The following is a 15696-nucleotide window of genomic DNA, read 5'->3' as shown; positions in this document are numbered from 1 at the left end:
TTTCAAACGGGCGGATCCGGCCCGCGGGCCGTAGTTTGCCCACGGCTGGACTAGGGTCACTGTGAGGACTCAGCAGGCTGATCCACGTGAGACGAGAACAGTACGTGGCCACAGGGAAGCGGTCAGTGAACACTAGCGAGGAGCATTTTTGAAGTCCCACTCGGCTGCTAGCTCGAATTCAAACGCCCTTCAGTGTGCAGTCCTCTGTTTCTATACAGCGACACTGAGGAATAAAGCTAATAAGGGTAATTAACATCTTTAACACTTCAAGCAAGTGTACACAAACATATTCCACATGGTCAACCTAATTGCTCCGCTGTAACTATTTCACAGATTGCACAGTGAAGAAGCCTCCTGTCAGCTTGGACAACAGACTTTGTGAGACAAAAGGCAAGGAAATACAAAATTAACATTGTGGTCACTCCTTATCAGAACACAGACAAAGCGAGCGAGCCAGCAGTCCGGAATGAAGGAAACAGGTTGTTGGCTTGATTGGAATTTCCTAGGATTGTTACCATGTAGCACGAGATTAAGCCAAATGTTTCTTTGCACACAGTTAAGTTTATGTGAAATATATCAGAAATGATATAGTTAGGGCTCTGGGTTTGTGTGTGAACAAAACTGCTTTCAAGAAATGTAGAAATGTATCATTAGGAGGTTGATTAAGAAAATGCCATAGATTTGAAGTTCCCTAGATCTATAAATAAGTTCATTCAGCGCTGGTTGGGGTGGGGGTGGGAAATCTTCAGGCTAAATACACAAAGGAGCAGGTAAACCAACACAGGTGACCTTTCTTCTGAAGTGGGTGTGACTGTCAGATGAACTATATGCACCAACACAGCATTTTCAAGACAGTGCGTGCTCTGACATTTCAAACCAGGACACCACCACCTCAGCAACTAAAACTGAAGAGCATCATGGTGTGCTGATTTACTTCTTCCTCCCAGAAGTACCGCGCCCCCGCCCCACCCGCCACACACACACACACACACACACACACACACACACAGCTGGCAAGTGGGTTTTCCGAGCCAAAGGGGAAAACCTGGAACACACCACAAGTAGGCACTTACTGCCCAGATGTGTCAAAGTGGGGGAAAAGGACAAAGGTCAAGCAGGTGACCTACAGTGTTTCAAGAACAGAATGTCTCCAGGGAAAATGTGGCAAAATATGTCTTTGATGATAAATGTAATTCCACAAAACTAGCAGCTAAAAGAAGCATCAGGCAGAATGAATGACAATTTAAGGTTAGAAATAACCAAGTGTTCAGACTCTTCCATTTGTTTTCTTCCGTTTTGAGGGATAAAAGAGAGGAATAAAGAATGTGCTGGAAATTTGGGGCATGTGCTCCAAACCTTCCCCGCACCCCGCTCCTCCTCCTCCTCCACCTCTTTCTCCCTCTATTCCTCTTTGTAAAAGGCCTTTAATTAGCTCACATCCTCTCCTGACCGGGGCTCCCTAATCCATTCTGACACAGCCTGTTGCCCAGGCAGTGGGGACTGAGTGCAGGCCCTATTAGCTGGCTCCCAGCGGATCCCGCTGCTCTTATCTCTGCAGATGCCTGATGAGTTTGGTATCTTCCCTCCCAGCCCTCCTGGGAAGCCGCCCCAGCAGGTGCCCATTGGCAATAGTTTTGTGTTACAGGCCTGAATGAATGATCCCCGCAGGAGCTGCAGACTGTTTTCACAGACTCAGAAGGCAGTCAAAAGTCCACCGCGTGAACTTGAAATGACCCCAGCTGCAGAGTCACTGGCGGGTTCACCGGGAGGGCAGGCACGCTTTATTAAACAACTAATACTCTTCACAGATAACTTTCCGAAAAAGCAAAAGTGTTAACTCTTTGCAATCTTTCTGGCAAGTGGAGGGGCTCCGCTGTGTGACTGGCTGTTTGAAGCCAGGTGAGGAGGGTCAGGCCAGGCACCGTTTGGTCTGCTGCTTTGTTAAAGTGTTCCAGATTCAAGTAAAAAAGCACCTATTCTAGTGAGGACCGTGACAGCCCGAAGCCAGGCCGTCCCCAGCGCCATGCTGGAAGCCAGGCCGTCCAGAGGCCCTGGCTCACTCGCCCCTTTGCCTGCACACCACTGGGACACGCACGAGGAAAGGGTGACCAGGCCGTGAAGAAAGCGGCTGCTCGAACTCCCATCACCAGCAGGGCCGGCGTGGAAATCATTTTGTTCATGGCAGCAAGAGGCAGCACAGTTAATTCCTTCTGAAGGAGGATTCAGAAAAGGCACAAGTTCAGATCAAAGTGTTCTTATAATCAAGTTCTTTCCAGCTTGCTGGACAGACGGCAACAGAACATACCCAAATTTGCAGGACTCACTGCGGGGTGGCCAGTGGCCTCTTCTTCCCTGGATTAAAATTAGTAAAAGGTCCACTTTTTCCTTTTCTTTCTCTCTTAACTCACAGACTGTAGAAGGGGCCCAGTGACAATAATCATAATTGATAACATGCAGATAATCATATAAACATCAGAAGAAATTTTAAAAATTCAATTTAACCAACAAAGTTTCATTCATTTTGGCATTAACCAAGGACTGTGTCTATCAAAATTTTACCTCTATCCCATCTCACCAATTGCCCTCCAAATCTAATTTTGGAGGGCCTCCCCACACATTTGGGGGAGATCCTGTCTTGTTTTCAGATGGGGTGCCCTTGCCTGGGTTTATTCTGTGCAGGAGATTCTGCTGAAGGATGATGACATGCTTCAAAGGAGGCACACTCCCTCCCCATCCAGGGGAGCCAGCCTTCACACAAAACACAGCTCTGCTGCGTGAGGGCTTTCTGCACGCTGCACACAGGGCTTGGGGTACAACCACCAAGGTGGACATGACTTAGTACCTGGTCCTCAGGAGCTAGTCTCGTGTAAAGACCCGGATAAACAGCTAAAATCCGCGTGAAGGATGCTGAGAAGAGGCACACTAGCTGCGTCAGGGCTGTGGCCACGACTTCCTTCTCCCTCACCCCTGAAGGACAAGAAGCAGGTGCCCACAGCTGCTGGCTCTGCTTCAAAGACAACAGCAGGCCTGTAGCCAGAGGCCCGCGTTCTTGTGCTGGCCCCGAGGCGAGTGAGCTGCGAGAACCTTCCTGGGCCTCAGTTTCTCCATCTGCAACCTGAGAGGGCGAAAAGCTGATCTCCAAGTCCCTTCCCAGATCTGTGTCCCGAGTTTCCACTTAAGTACCAGGCGGTGCTGAGGGCCCAGACCTGGGGCGAGTGGCTGCCACGCTCGGCTGGAACGAGTGGGAAGGGTGTTACGGTTGGGACCTCTCTTGGGAAGAACTCGAGATGGGTTTCAATGGAAAGACAGATTAGAGAGTTAAGATACCATATTAAATGTTATTAAAACAAGGTTTCTCACAGAACTCTTTTTTTTTAAATAAAATTTCAGTTAGACACTGGTCACTATTGTGTTCTATCTTTTAAAGAAAAATAGTGGCAAATTCTTCCGTGTGTTTAATCTGAGATTTTTCTCCTCCACATAGCTCCCTCATAAAGAGACCTTAATTTGTCTTGCCAACTGGCATGGAACTATGGCAATCCTGCGAACTCGTCCTGCTGATGTGACTGGACGCAGAGCCCACGCAGGTGGCGGCAGGCCCCGAGACAGGCTGACAGCATCCATCCGCTGCCCCTCGGCCTCGTGTCTCAGGGACCGTGAGCCTGGAGTCTGCAGGCCCCTGAAGTCATCCGGCCGACCACTCACACCCCTAGCACGCGGCCGGGACAGTGAGGCCCTCTCCCGGAAGGAAGGCCTTTCCACAGCTGGCTGCCCCGGCAGGACGCTCCTCTGAGGGGAGGCTGTCTGGCAGGGACAGCAACGGGCTTAGCTGGGAGGCCTGGGCGCCAGCCCCGACTCCATGATTTTGGCAAAACTATTCAACCCGTGTGACTGAATGTCCCACCACGAAACAGGAAGTGATTATCACACCTGCCCTGCTGGCCCCATGGGACGCTGCAAGGTAAAATATTTTTTTTATTTAATTCCTGAGGGAAAATGGGTGCTTTCTGGAGCAGCAGTGAGGTCGATGGGACAGCTGGGGTAGAGAGGAGCCTGGGGCCTCGCCCTCTTCTAAAGAAGTCAGTTACCTTTGTGGTGACTCTGTTTCTCCTTCTGTCACGTGAAACTAACAACACTTGCATTCTTTAACGCCTAATTGGGGAAAATTAAGCAACAACAGGAGCATGCTACAAGGCTGCATTTCTATAAAGCTCCCAGGAGCTGTCTGTAGCTCTTCTTTCAGAACCGACTGGCATCCTCCTTGCCAATGTCCAAGTTACTAGTAAAAAAATAACCCCGCTGGCCACAGCCTCCTGCTGCGAAACATCACAAAGGCCATAAAGCTGAAGCGATGGGCTGTTTCTGGAAGTACATTCTGCTTAATTTTCATTTCAGCGAAAACACGGAAAGTTATTGCTTCCAAAACAATGTGTTCTTATATAAATTCAATAGCTTGCAGGAAATGTTTACTTAAATATCTTCCTCTAATAAAGCAAACAGGTATTTCCCATAAATATTATTTTAATTCATTAGATTGAAAGATGTGCCCTAGCTGGTTTGGCTCAGTGAATAGAGTGTCGGCCTGCGGACCAAAGGGTCCCGGGTTCAATTCTGGTCAAGGGCATGTACCTTGGTTGCAGGCTTCTCCCAGGCTGAGACAACCAATCGATGTGTTTCTCACATATCAATATTTCTCTCTGTCTTTCCCTCTCTCTAAAAATCAATGGAAAATATCCTTGGGTGAGGATTTTTTTAAAAAGATGAATGAACAGACTGGAGGAGGGTCAGTTTCCCAAGCCTTCCTATATCTTAAGCAGAGCCGGGGCCCGATCCAGTAATGCACACCTGTCCTCATTCGATCCAGGTCAGTATTTTAGACCCGAGGGACGGGAAGGGCAGAGAAGAAATGGGACCTAAAAGTCACCCGCCTTTTCTATCTGCATTGCTACACATACAGCGTGATTTTGGATGTAATTCAGCTTACGTGTGGGAGGAAAGTCATGAACTTTTAAAAAGCATCTTGTTTATTTCACATAAAAGCCATAAAATAGTCAGACAATAAAGATAAATCCAGCAGGTATTTCACTTATTTAACAACTATTTGTTGAATGTACAACATGTGAAAATGATAGACGGGATAAAGGAGAGTCCACATGGGCACAACCTGGATCACTTCAATTTTTCCTACAACAACTATTTATGGTTAGTCACGGGGAAACTGGCAATAAAAATGATGACAGATAAGATCTTTGCCTTCTAGGAGCTTTGAGTCTCCTGCGGGATGCAGATGAATAAACAGACGCCTGTGTGGTGCCTCTCAGCTCAAGGCCATCGCCTCCCTGAGGAACAGAATGGAGTGTTCCTTCCGTGGGCCCCACAGCTCCTTATCTCGTGGACTGGAAACCTCTACACAGATTCCAGCCCCAACACTCGTTCTCTCTGTACCACGACTACTTACAAGTACTTCTTGTCCGCCTGACCCGTCCCACCTCCCTCAAAAAACCGTTTCTTTCAGTCTTACTTTCCTAAGCCTCTGCCACAGCACCTCGCACCTAAGTGACACTGTGAGAAGTTCGCTGAGGGCTGTTTGAGATGTGCACAAAGGTTACTTCCCAAGGAAAAATGCAGTCACTGCCTCAATGCGAGCACCAAGCGCCCTGGGAATTCAGAGTGGAGAGAACCTCACAGGGCGTCCGGTTTGGAGCCATCTGGCCAGGGATGGGGAGGAGGCATTCCAAACGCAGGGAAAAGTATGAGCAAAAGAGCAAAAGTGCGAGAGAGCCGCATGGCTGGGGACACAGGAAGTGACCGGAGGGGCAGCGTTCTGCCACTTTCTCTTCACCCTTTCCTTGACTTCCCCAATTTGGCTCCTAGTGTTGGAGCTTATCCCCAGCCTCCTCATGAGCCCAACTAGGACATTACCTGGTTCTAAGAACTGGCACGGGAGGGCTTTCCCACTGGTATTTATAGAAAAGAAAAAAAGAGATGCTGTCTTTCCCATTTGCCTGTTTGAGGCTAGGGATTCCCAGATGATAATGATTCAAAAAGCCTAGAAAATCCAGGTCCAGCACGGAGGAGTTAGATTTGGGAACGAATGGAAAGCTGTTTGAGCTGTACTTGGAAATGGTGCTGTTTCCAACTGCTTGTGTTTTTGCCTCTGAAGCTGGGGGTTTGGTGGAGAACTACATCTGAGAGGCTGGGGGAAACATACAGGCCGACTCCCAAACTCACTTGGTTCTAAAATTTCTGGCTCCCACACTCACTCATGATTAAACGTCAGGTCAAGGTAACTGGGCATCCCAAGCCCCACTTTCCTCACCTATAAAATGGAGCTGACACCTTTCTCACGGTCCATGTGACAATGAGGCAGACGGGAAGCACCTCGTCCACCCCTGACACAGAGCAGCAGCTCCATGAAGGAGGCGAGGTCTGTCACCCACAGCCCTTCCTGACCATAAGCATGGTTTCGACCAAGGAATCCCTTCTTTCTCCTAAGAAAACACTTTGATTTAGCTTTTCCTCAAAATGGAAAGAGACTTAGAGAGATAATTATAGGGAAGAAAAAATAAAGGCAAACAGAAAGGGCCTTCCAAGCAGTGTTTTGACGTCTCACTGCCAAAAGAGAGTCTGCCTTGCCCTTCAGATGTTTATAAAATCGGGCTCTAGTTCACCTCGCCTTAGGTTGTCAGTTTTTCAGGAAAGGCCAAGGGCTGCTATGAGTAATATTACAGTGCCACACCCCTGGGGTAACCGGCCAACCGAAGAGAGCCTGAACTGACCGTTCTTCTCACCGTGCTTTCACCAGGGTAGAGAACCGCTACTCTTTGGGGGACACAAATATTTCCTGTCTTTTCAGTTTAGCAACTGGACATACTTTCCCACCAAGCAGACTGCAGTTTTGGACCATGAAGTGAATTCCTCTGAAACGAGATGTTCGGTCTCAGAAGATGACCTAAGGCCCTGACTTTTAACTGAGCTACTATTAGGAAGTGAAGAAAAGTTTAAAATTTTCCCCATCTTTCTGTTTCAAAAATAGAGCTTCGGTGGTGTCGGCCCTCCTCTTTGACTGTTGGCTGAGCTGCCTGATTAGGGTGGGAAGAAGGGAAAGCTAAGCCCGTCCACTGAATCCTGAGAAGCAAGGCGGCTGCACAGGGCGGGTGGGGCAGCCTGGGAACTCCGGTCACGAATGTGATTCTCATGCCGCCACTCAACTCCCACCCTCCCTTCCCCGCCCAGCACACGCCCACTTCCCACAGAGAGCTGAGATATGACCAAGTTAGGATGGGTCACTGATGGGTCATTCGGCGTCTAAAACTTGCCTCTAACCTAAAGGAGCTCAGACTAAAGGAACCATTTTAGTACTCAAGGTTATCAGAGGAAAATAAAACAGAAATTCTGTTGCCAAGAATTTGAGTCATTTCTCCAGATACGACAACACGAAAGCACCTCCTCTTGACTGGAAAAAGAAATCCCTTGGGTGACTTATTTAAGATCAAAGTCTTTTTGAAAAGAGAAAACTCTACATTCTCTGAGGGATAGATTACTGTCTGAAGTGAATTTCATTTAACACAAAGTTTTGTGCCAACTTAAATACACTAAAAACCCCAATGCTTGTAAGAAGGCATTCACCTATTACTTGCTTATAGGTACATGGAAAAGCTATTATGGGGATAATCAGCTCAACTATAAAATGGAGCAGCCATACATAATGACAAAAACAGATACAAGTCATAAACTGCCTTTTCCCCCTCAGAATCCACGCAGGCAGGCACTCAGTGCATTCTTTGTGCAAAGATAAAACTTTTGCCTTGACTAAACAGGGCTTTTAGTCTTGTTTGAGCCTATTAATACACTCCCCAAAAGACAAACACAAACAAATGCTGTTTCTTAAACAAAAGGCAGATGGACCCCTCTGCCCTCAAGAAGGTCACCGTGCACACGATAGGAGGCTGGCTCATGGCAGGGCTGGCTGAGACTCTCGGGGGCAGGGACATGGAAGTCAGTTCCCACCGATGGCCGCTATTCCCTGAAGGGAGGCAGCTCCCCCGCATACCGTACCCCAAACAGAGACGAACGCAATCGAACAAAATATTACCTAAAGTTCTAGCTACGTTTCCCCCTGAACTATCTAAACAGTCTCAACTTCTCCCTCCCTATTTCTCTTTCCCACTTAACCTGCTTGTACTTATCGTCAGACAGTTTTCTTAAGAGCTATGAAAGCTCATTCTGAGACCAGGCAGGGCTTTTTGGTTGTTTGCTTTTTGTTTTTCTTGTTGTTGTTTTTATGTTTTAATATAAAGAGACTTGTCTAGAACAAACCAAGCAGTTAGCAATGTGTATCTAAAGTGTCACTAAAGCCCAGAATCAAGACACTTAGTGCAGAAGAGCAGGTCTTGGTTCTGCAGTGACCTGGTTGACCTTGGGCAGCTCACCTCACCTCTCTGGCCTTAGTTTTTTCATTTATATAATGGGGCTCAGGCCGCCTACCCTATCTGCTGACCAGGTAATTATGATGATCAAATGATGCCACACGAGTCAAACTATGTTTGCAATCACCAAGGTTCTAGTAAGAACCTACATGCCTAAAAGGAGATGGTGATGGTCACGACCAATCCAACGTAAGAATGAGCACAATCACCACCATTTCTTGACATAAACGGTACAGTAGCAGTCACCTTGCCAGCTAACAAAGTGATGTCAAATTATAAGCTTCTGGTGTGAAGTTAGCAGTCGTTCATTTTTTATATTCCCTATAGTGTGTGGAAGAAAGCCTTATACAAACAAAGGAAATACATCGTATTGGGGATGGGGGGGAAGGCCTTTAGAATTAGCTAGACTTGGTTTCAGATCCATCTTGCCATTTCTAGTTGTATGATCTTGACAAAGTTATTTAACTTCTCCAAGTCTCATCTTCCTGGTCTGAAGACGACATTAGCACACGTATTATACCCAATGAATGGATGTAACGGATTTACCACAAGGGCTGACAAACAGGTGTTCAATAAATATTTACAAATTAGTACGTGTTCCCTAGTGAAGAAGGGTGTTCAGCCCTGTTCATTCATCTTTTTCCTACTAATGCTGCTTATACCAAGAAATATTAGGTCTTTATCCAGTTCATAACTAACAAAACTTACTAAAAACAATAAAACAATTAACTACATAAAATAAAATATATTAAGTAAAAACCAACAGAAAGCTCACATTGCCTTGACAAAAATTTAGATCTGCAGAATTTGAGCTGGGAAATTTGGGCTCATTAGAAATAAACGCCATAAAGCAAAAGAGAGAAATAACTCTACCATACCTGCTCATACCACTGCAAAAGTTATCAGTAATATGAACATGCAGTGAATAATGAACCATGAATTCTAATTTCCATGAACAACAATTGACTTTGATGAAAATGATTTCGGTTAAAAATAGGGAAAATTATTAAAATATCTGCATTCATAAGCACAGAATCAAAACATAGCTGGGATCAAAAAAGTACCCGGGATCAAAAGCATCCTCTACGGCCTTGATAATGACACAAAGAGAAAATGGGAAGCAGCACAGAACAGAGCAGAGGTCCCGTGATGATCAAAAGTGCTTCTCCCCTTTGCTGGAAGAAATTAAGTCTGCTGCTGGCTTTCTTCCCTTAGGAAGACCAGGTGACAGCTGTAGAGAGCAACCCCTGAGTTTTTACAGGGGCAGCAGAGAGAATGGGATCATTTGCTCTATTGTTAACATCTGAGGTTTTCCTAGTTTGAAAAGAAGTTGTCTTTTTTTTAGAACTATGTAATTTTCCTGAAAGTATAAGAAAATATTACACAATAATTACAGACAGAAGAGGAACTGGGGTCTATAGAAGAGAGGGAATTTGTTCAATGGGCGTCTCCCTAGTTCTCTGGCTTTGAAAGAGGTCAGAGGGGCTACAGGTAGTCACATGACACCCAACTAGGAAAATTCATGCTAAGGAGAGGAGCCATTTCTCTGACAGGGTTTTAGGATTTGAAATGCTGTGCTTTTATTAAATAAGGCGTATGCCATGAAAGGATTTCAGGAGTGGCGGGTTTGCCATGGCCTTAGGAATGGGGTCAGATCTTTGAGGTTCTACTCAAAGGGTTGGAGTCATTTTTCCAAGATCCAGGCAAGTGAATTGTGGGACAGAGGCCCCCAGCATGGTGGCTCATCCCTGGGTCCCATCATCTTAGAGCCGGAATCCTGAACCTGATTCCTGAGGGTTGGGGGCTGAAAGGAAAAGGATAAGAGAAATAAAGGGCACAGATTATTTTCTAGCTATATTTCCTTGAGGCTAATATTAAATAAATTAAGTAACTGTTTATGTAATGAGAAATTCCAGAAGTGGATATGATAGCCCTGAAACTAAAAATCTGCTATGAGTAATTGACAACGTCTATCCAAGATAACTAAGACCTGCAGGTCTATTACCTTAAGTGACAGAATGAATTCCCTCTTAACTTCTCACTAGATTTTCACCTACTGCATCTCTTTTGCTCCTCAGGTCAGAGGGTCAGGGGAAATGACCATCACCATTCCATAGGTTAAAAAACAGCTTTCAACAGAGAAAAGGATTCTTTAAAGCAGAGGTGGGGAATGTCCGGCCTATATGGCCCACAAAATCATTTGGTCTGGCCCTGCCAAGGCATTAGGGGTGAGTGAATTAAATGTTTGATCAAATATAGCAGGCTAATTTTTAAGTTGATAATTTTGTATGGCCCGAGAATGATGTTATAAATATCCAAATGGCCCTTGGCAGAAAAAAGGTTCCCCACCCATGATTTAAAGGGAGGAATGGGACTGGAACTCATTAGCCCTAAGCTCCCCTTAACACACAACCCTATGTCTACAAGAATGACAATTTTGGGGAAGGCATGAACCTCTCTGAGAATCTAATAAAGACTTTACATCCTTGCTCAGGAAAAATACACACACACACACACACATATATATATAATATTTATAATTAATTTCAGGAGGTTTATGAGTTTTTCCACTCCACACACAGCCCATGGAACCAAGGTCTAGTCTTCGCAGCCCTGTGGGGCTGGCTGGCTGCTGGGGCTCTGTGAGGTGCAGTCCCGTCGTCTCTGACCCCTTTCTTTAATCAAGGGAACCTAGGCACTCTTTAAAGGAATACTTCCCACAGGCCAACAGTTGATTATTGTGGTCATTTGCACTTCCTTAAACTCCTCTTGTATACACATAAAAGCAAACACAACATTCCCCCAAAGCAACATTAAAGGTCGGATCTCAACCCACAACACTACAAGAAAATGGAGATCTTTAGCCACACTACATACATGCAGAATCACAGATTACTTGAGTTGGTATTTAGTCGATGGACCTGGCTTTTGGAGCTATCATTGCTGATATGAAGTAGTAACTTTAAGTCTCTTTGCTTTCTTATCTTAGAGATATATGGACTAACCTTTATAACACATCCAGGGATCTTGGTATCAAGATAAATTACACAGCAATTCCTCTGAGTAGCAGCCTGTGGCACCAATACTGACGAGCTTACTAAAGGCAAGAGAACTACATGCAGAAGGACCCACCCACTTGGGAAGCTGGCTTCCCATTCGAGAGCCCTTGGGGCCTGGAAAGCAGTACCTTTATATGCAAACCCACCAATAATACAAAACATGAAATCCAATAAAATGCATGACCATTGTCATCAGGGGTCAGGAGTACTCTGCCCTCTCTTTCTGCTTAAGTTATATTCTCATGCTGACTCTTAAGCTTCAAAAAGTTTCCAGGGGAAACAAGAACCAGAAAATAAACAAGACTTCCATAAATGAGAAAGAATAGAGAGGCCCAACCTTTTTCCTCAGGATGCAGCGGAGGACTCTGGGAAAGCCCACAGGGCTCACCTGTGGAGTCTCCAACTTCTTCCTTCACATCCACAGGTTAACTATGGAGGGTTCCTAAGAGCCACACTGGCCCAGATGGAGCGTGACTCTCCGCTCTCTGCGCCTGAGGCCTCCTCCTCTGTAGACTGTAACGTACTGGCTTTCATTTCAAGGGTATTAATAGTTTCCTGGTGGCTACAGTCTAAACGTTTTACATTGATGCAAATATAAGAGTCAAAGTGAAGCACATTTCTCCTGTTCAGTCTATATTTTTTATGACATCATATCTCCTTTTATTCTCACAGAAAGCCAGTAAAGGTGCATTTCTATTCTAGGTTGAGAAAGGCCTCTCAGTACAACACAGTGCATTTATTTTCCAAATTAAAGCAAAGCCCAGGGATACAAAAACAAAGAAATTATAAAAGCGAGGAGACTTGCTATGCTGATTAGAATTTAATAAAATTAAGTAAAATCTTTAAACTGGCGCTTACAATAAACATTTACACACACCTGCCCACATCCAGTCCGTGGGAGTCTGTGCCACGGCGGAGCCGTGCTGTGCTGCCGTCGGGTGAAGGTCCAAGGGCAGCGCAAGAAAGAGTTCAAGGCTGGAATGTGTGTGCTCATTCGACTCTGAACCCGAGTCTATTTCCAAACATGATTACAAAATTTCCTTCTCCCATCTCCAAAAGCCAAGGGTTGCCTATTTTGAACCACAAACCAAACTATACACTTTTGGGCTGGTTTAATAGAACTATATTATTGAAAGTACGGATCAGCTCTAGAAAATAGTTTGGAAAACAGGAATACATTCCCAGCTTCCACACATTACCAAGAAGGCTGTGCAATACAGCAATGCCATCAACTCCACTTTCTCACCTGCTCTTCAGGATAAATTCCTAGGTGGTGCCATTAGCGTCTCCTCCGGGAGAGCCACCTTTACACCTTGGGGCAGAGGGCACAAGTGCCCCTCGGGTTTCCCGACAACAAATGCTCTACAATGAATGAGCAGAGGGCACAGGAGCTCTCTCCAACCTGCTCCCTCGTAAAAAGGTCAACCTCTAGAAGAAGTCTGTGCAGTTGACAGGAAGGGGAGGAGAACTGAGACCTTTAGCGGCCTTTTGTCTATTATAAAATAGCAACCCCCTTTCAACTGCCGGCACCTTTCCCAGCTTCACACGTAAAATCAGCTCCTGCCCAGAAGGAACTGTGCAATAGCAAAATGTCCACCAACAAGAGGCCAGTGAACGAAGAGCTGCTGAGACAGCAAGGCTTGGAGGATTACCCCGCTGTCCTGCTGCTGAATGCAGACAACTCAAAGGGTCGCTGCGTTCTAGAAGCCGTACTTCAGTTTGGACTTCATCATGGAAGCTGTGAGGAGGAACTGGGAGATTCTAGACAGGGAAATGGCACAATCAAATCCCATGTTTTCAAGTTCACTCTGGTGGCTCTGGAAGATGCAGTGAAGTCCAGGGGCAGGAGGACTGCAGTGGCCCAGAGAAGAGACACCAGAGTCTGGACGAAGGCCGTGATGATGGGGAGAAGGAACAGGAGATATTTCAGGGGCGCACGCAGTGGGCCGGTGCCAGGTTATCAGAGGTGAGGGGAAGACAGAGTACATGGAGCAAAGACCATGTATGTAACTTCTCACAACCTTGTACTATCCGAGAAATTACAGAAATGTAGAGGACTCACGTGGTAGATGCCTCTATTTCCTTACCTTGGCAGCAGAGTTAGATACTCCATGGGTAACATTTCGGATAAGGCCCCCGACATTTCCATACTTTATCAGTCCAGTGACCCCCTCAGAAACGTCATTCAGAAGCCCCATGGGATTGCCAAGGAAGTCCACCGACCCCAGGATCCGCGCTGCCTGGCTGAGGAGTTCCTGTCACGTGGAGGAGGGAGACAAGAAGAAGAGCAGCCCCTGTTTATACTGCAGTGTCCCAAGCACAGAGGTTACAAATCAGCCTTGTCCCCCATTCCCATCAACACCAACAACCCCCTTTCCATTCTCACCAACTACAAGCTCCACCTCAACTTCTCCCAAATGCACATATCCCAGAGGGTGCCTCCAATACTCATAAATTTTCCTTAAAAATAATCCTCAAAGCCATTCAGAAGAATAAAAAAGGTATGAAACAGGAAAGATTCTTTACACGTATTTACATTACTATGTGCTCGATATTCCCCTTTCCATTGTTCCCACCAATAGGGAATTAACCAGCAGCAGAGAGAATGTGAAAAGTGAGGGAGGAGGGAAGATCTGGGGTCCTTCATGATCCAGGCCCCAAAGAGGACATGTTCAGACCTATCAAGAACCCCTCCATCTTCTGTGCACCTCCACCGCCTGGGTCCAGGTTCCGGGGACACCTGCCCTATCACTCTCCTTACAGTTCAGTGGAATTATCACCAATTAGGAAGAGCAAGGAAGGAAACAGAGGGAAAGGAGGGAAATGGGGAGGAGGAGGGAAGGAAGCGAGAAGAGGATATCTTTTGACTTTGACAGCGAATACATTTGATACGACCGTGACCTATCTATTCGTTGAGGAGTATGCCTCGGCTTTATGTTTTGGTCTTTGCAGCCTGGATAATAAGTACAAATGGAAAATGTCCAACTTGATAAAAACATTTTTTTTTTAAAGTTCAACTCTAGGGCAGGATCTCACAGGCTCTAATCACATCGGTGTGGTTGCTGAAAGGAGGCCCAGGCCTGGTAAATAAAGAGTTCACAGCATTTTGTGTTATCATTACAGCATCAGTTAAAGTCTTGAGAGTTGTGACTAATCTCGTGGAGGCCCCTGAGACTGGTTCTGAAGGACCAGACTCACGGCTCATAAATCAAATGCACTGTTTCGGGGTTTTCATGATGTGTGCAGGCTTCGTGGGCCATGACCTGACCCATAACTCAACAACCTCAGCTGAAATGTGGATTCTCAATAGTAATGTCTTAGTAGCCAAATTTCCCAAACAATTAAAGCAAACATCCTGCGTATGCTCCAGCTCTAGACACCTCTCCAAAGCTCACCTCCTGGAAATGTTTGAGGATGTCATTGATGATGAACTCCTTGGTCTCATAGGGATGGACCCGAGTGAATGGGTCCAGATTAATCACAGCATCTTCGAACCGAATCAATGGAAATCCCAAGGTACTTTTTAGAGCCTAGTTAGGGAAGAAAGAAAAGGACATAGTTAGGCTATACGATGGCCTTCTAGGGCACTTAATTCTGGATTCCATGAGAGTTACAAGTCATGTCAACTTTCCCACGGGAATAGGGCTCTGATATTTATAAACAAGGAATTTCCCTGTAATTATAAAAGGAAAATATATATGTATCACCCAAAGTAACGTGTATCACATAGGAATAAACACTACTGGCTTCGCAGCGTAATTCTTCCTGATGTTTTGTATCTGTGTGTTTGTCATGCTTTACTTTTTGACTGAAGTATATCAAACATACAGAAAGGTGTACTGATCAAATGTACAGGTCAACGACTTTCCCAGTGAACACAACCGTGGAACCATCCACACTACAAAATAGATTATCTCCACCCTAGAAGCACCCCCTCCCTCCCCATCTTCGGACTGCCAGTCACTACTCCCTCTGCCCCTAAGTCACCACTAATCTGACTTCTATCACAGCAGATTAGTTTTTTCTGCTCTGAATTTTATCTAAATAAAATCATTGGTCTGTACGTTGTTGTATGTGGCTTCTCACAGTCAACACTGAGTTTGTGAGATTCACTATGTTGCTGCACATAGCTGCACTTTATTTATTTTTATTTTTTTGATTAAGTTATTACATATGTGTCCTTATCCCCACATTACCCTCCATCCCCC

The 15696-nt window shown here is 45.6% G+C and overlaps 1 protein-coding gene across 2 annotated transcripts in view; it reads right to left on the bottom strand.

Annotated features, from left to right (window-relative positions):
* The window catches only part of VPS13D (vacuolar protein sorting 13 homolog D (S. cerevisiae)), a 237730-nt gene that overhangs the window by 62301 nt on the left and 159733 nt on the right, over positions 1-15696 (bottom strand). For both annotated transcript variants that reach the window (XM_014545506.1, XM_005873452.2), the window contains 2 exons: positions 14884-15018; positions 13576-13743 (listed from right to left, as the gene is read on the bottom strand). In XM_014545506.1, coding sequence (XP_014400992.1) covers positions 13576-13743; positions 14884-15018 — 303 coding nt within the window. The remainder of the gene's footprint in view (positions 1-13575; positions 13744-14883; positions 15019-15696) is intronic.

Source organism: Myotis brandtii, unplaced genomic scaffold (genome assembly GCF_000412655.1).
Source record: "Myotis brandtii unplaced genomic scaffold, ASM41265v1 scaffold410, whole genome shotgun sequence".
NCBI lineage: Eukaryota > Metazoa > Chordata > Mammalia > Chiroptera > Vespertilionidae > Myotis > Myotis brandtii.
Note: the sequence above shows the minus strand (reverse complement) of the source record. Positions and strands in the feature narration are given on the sequence as shown.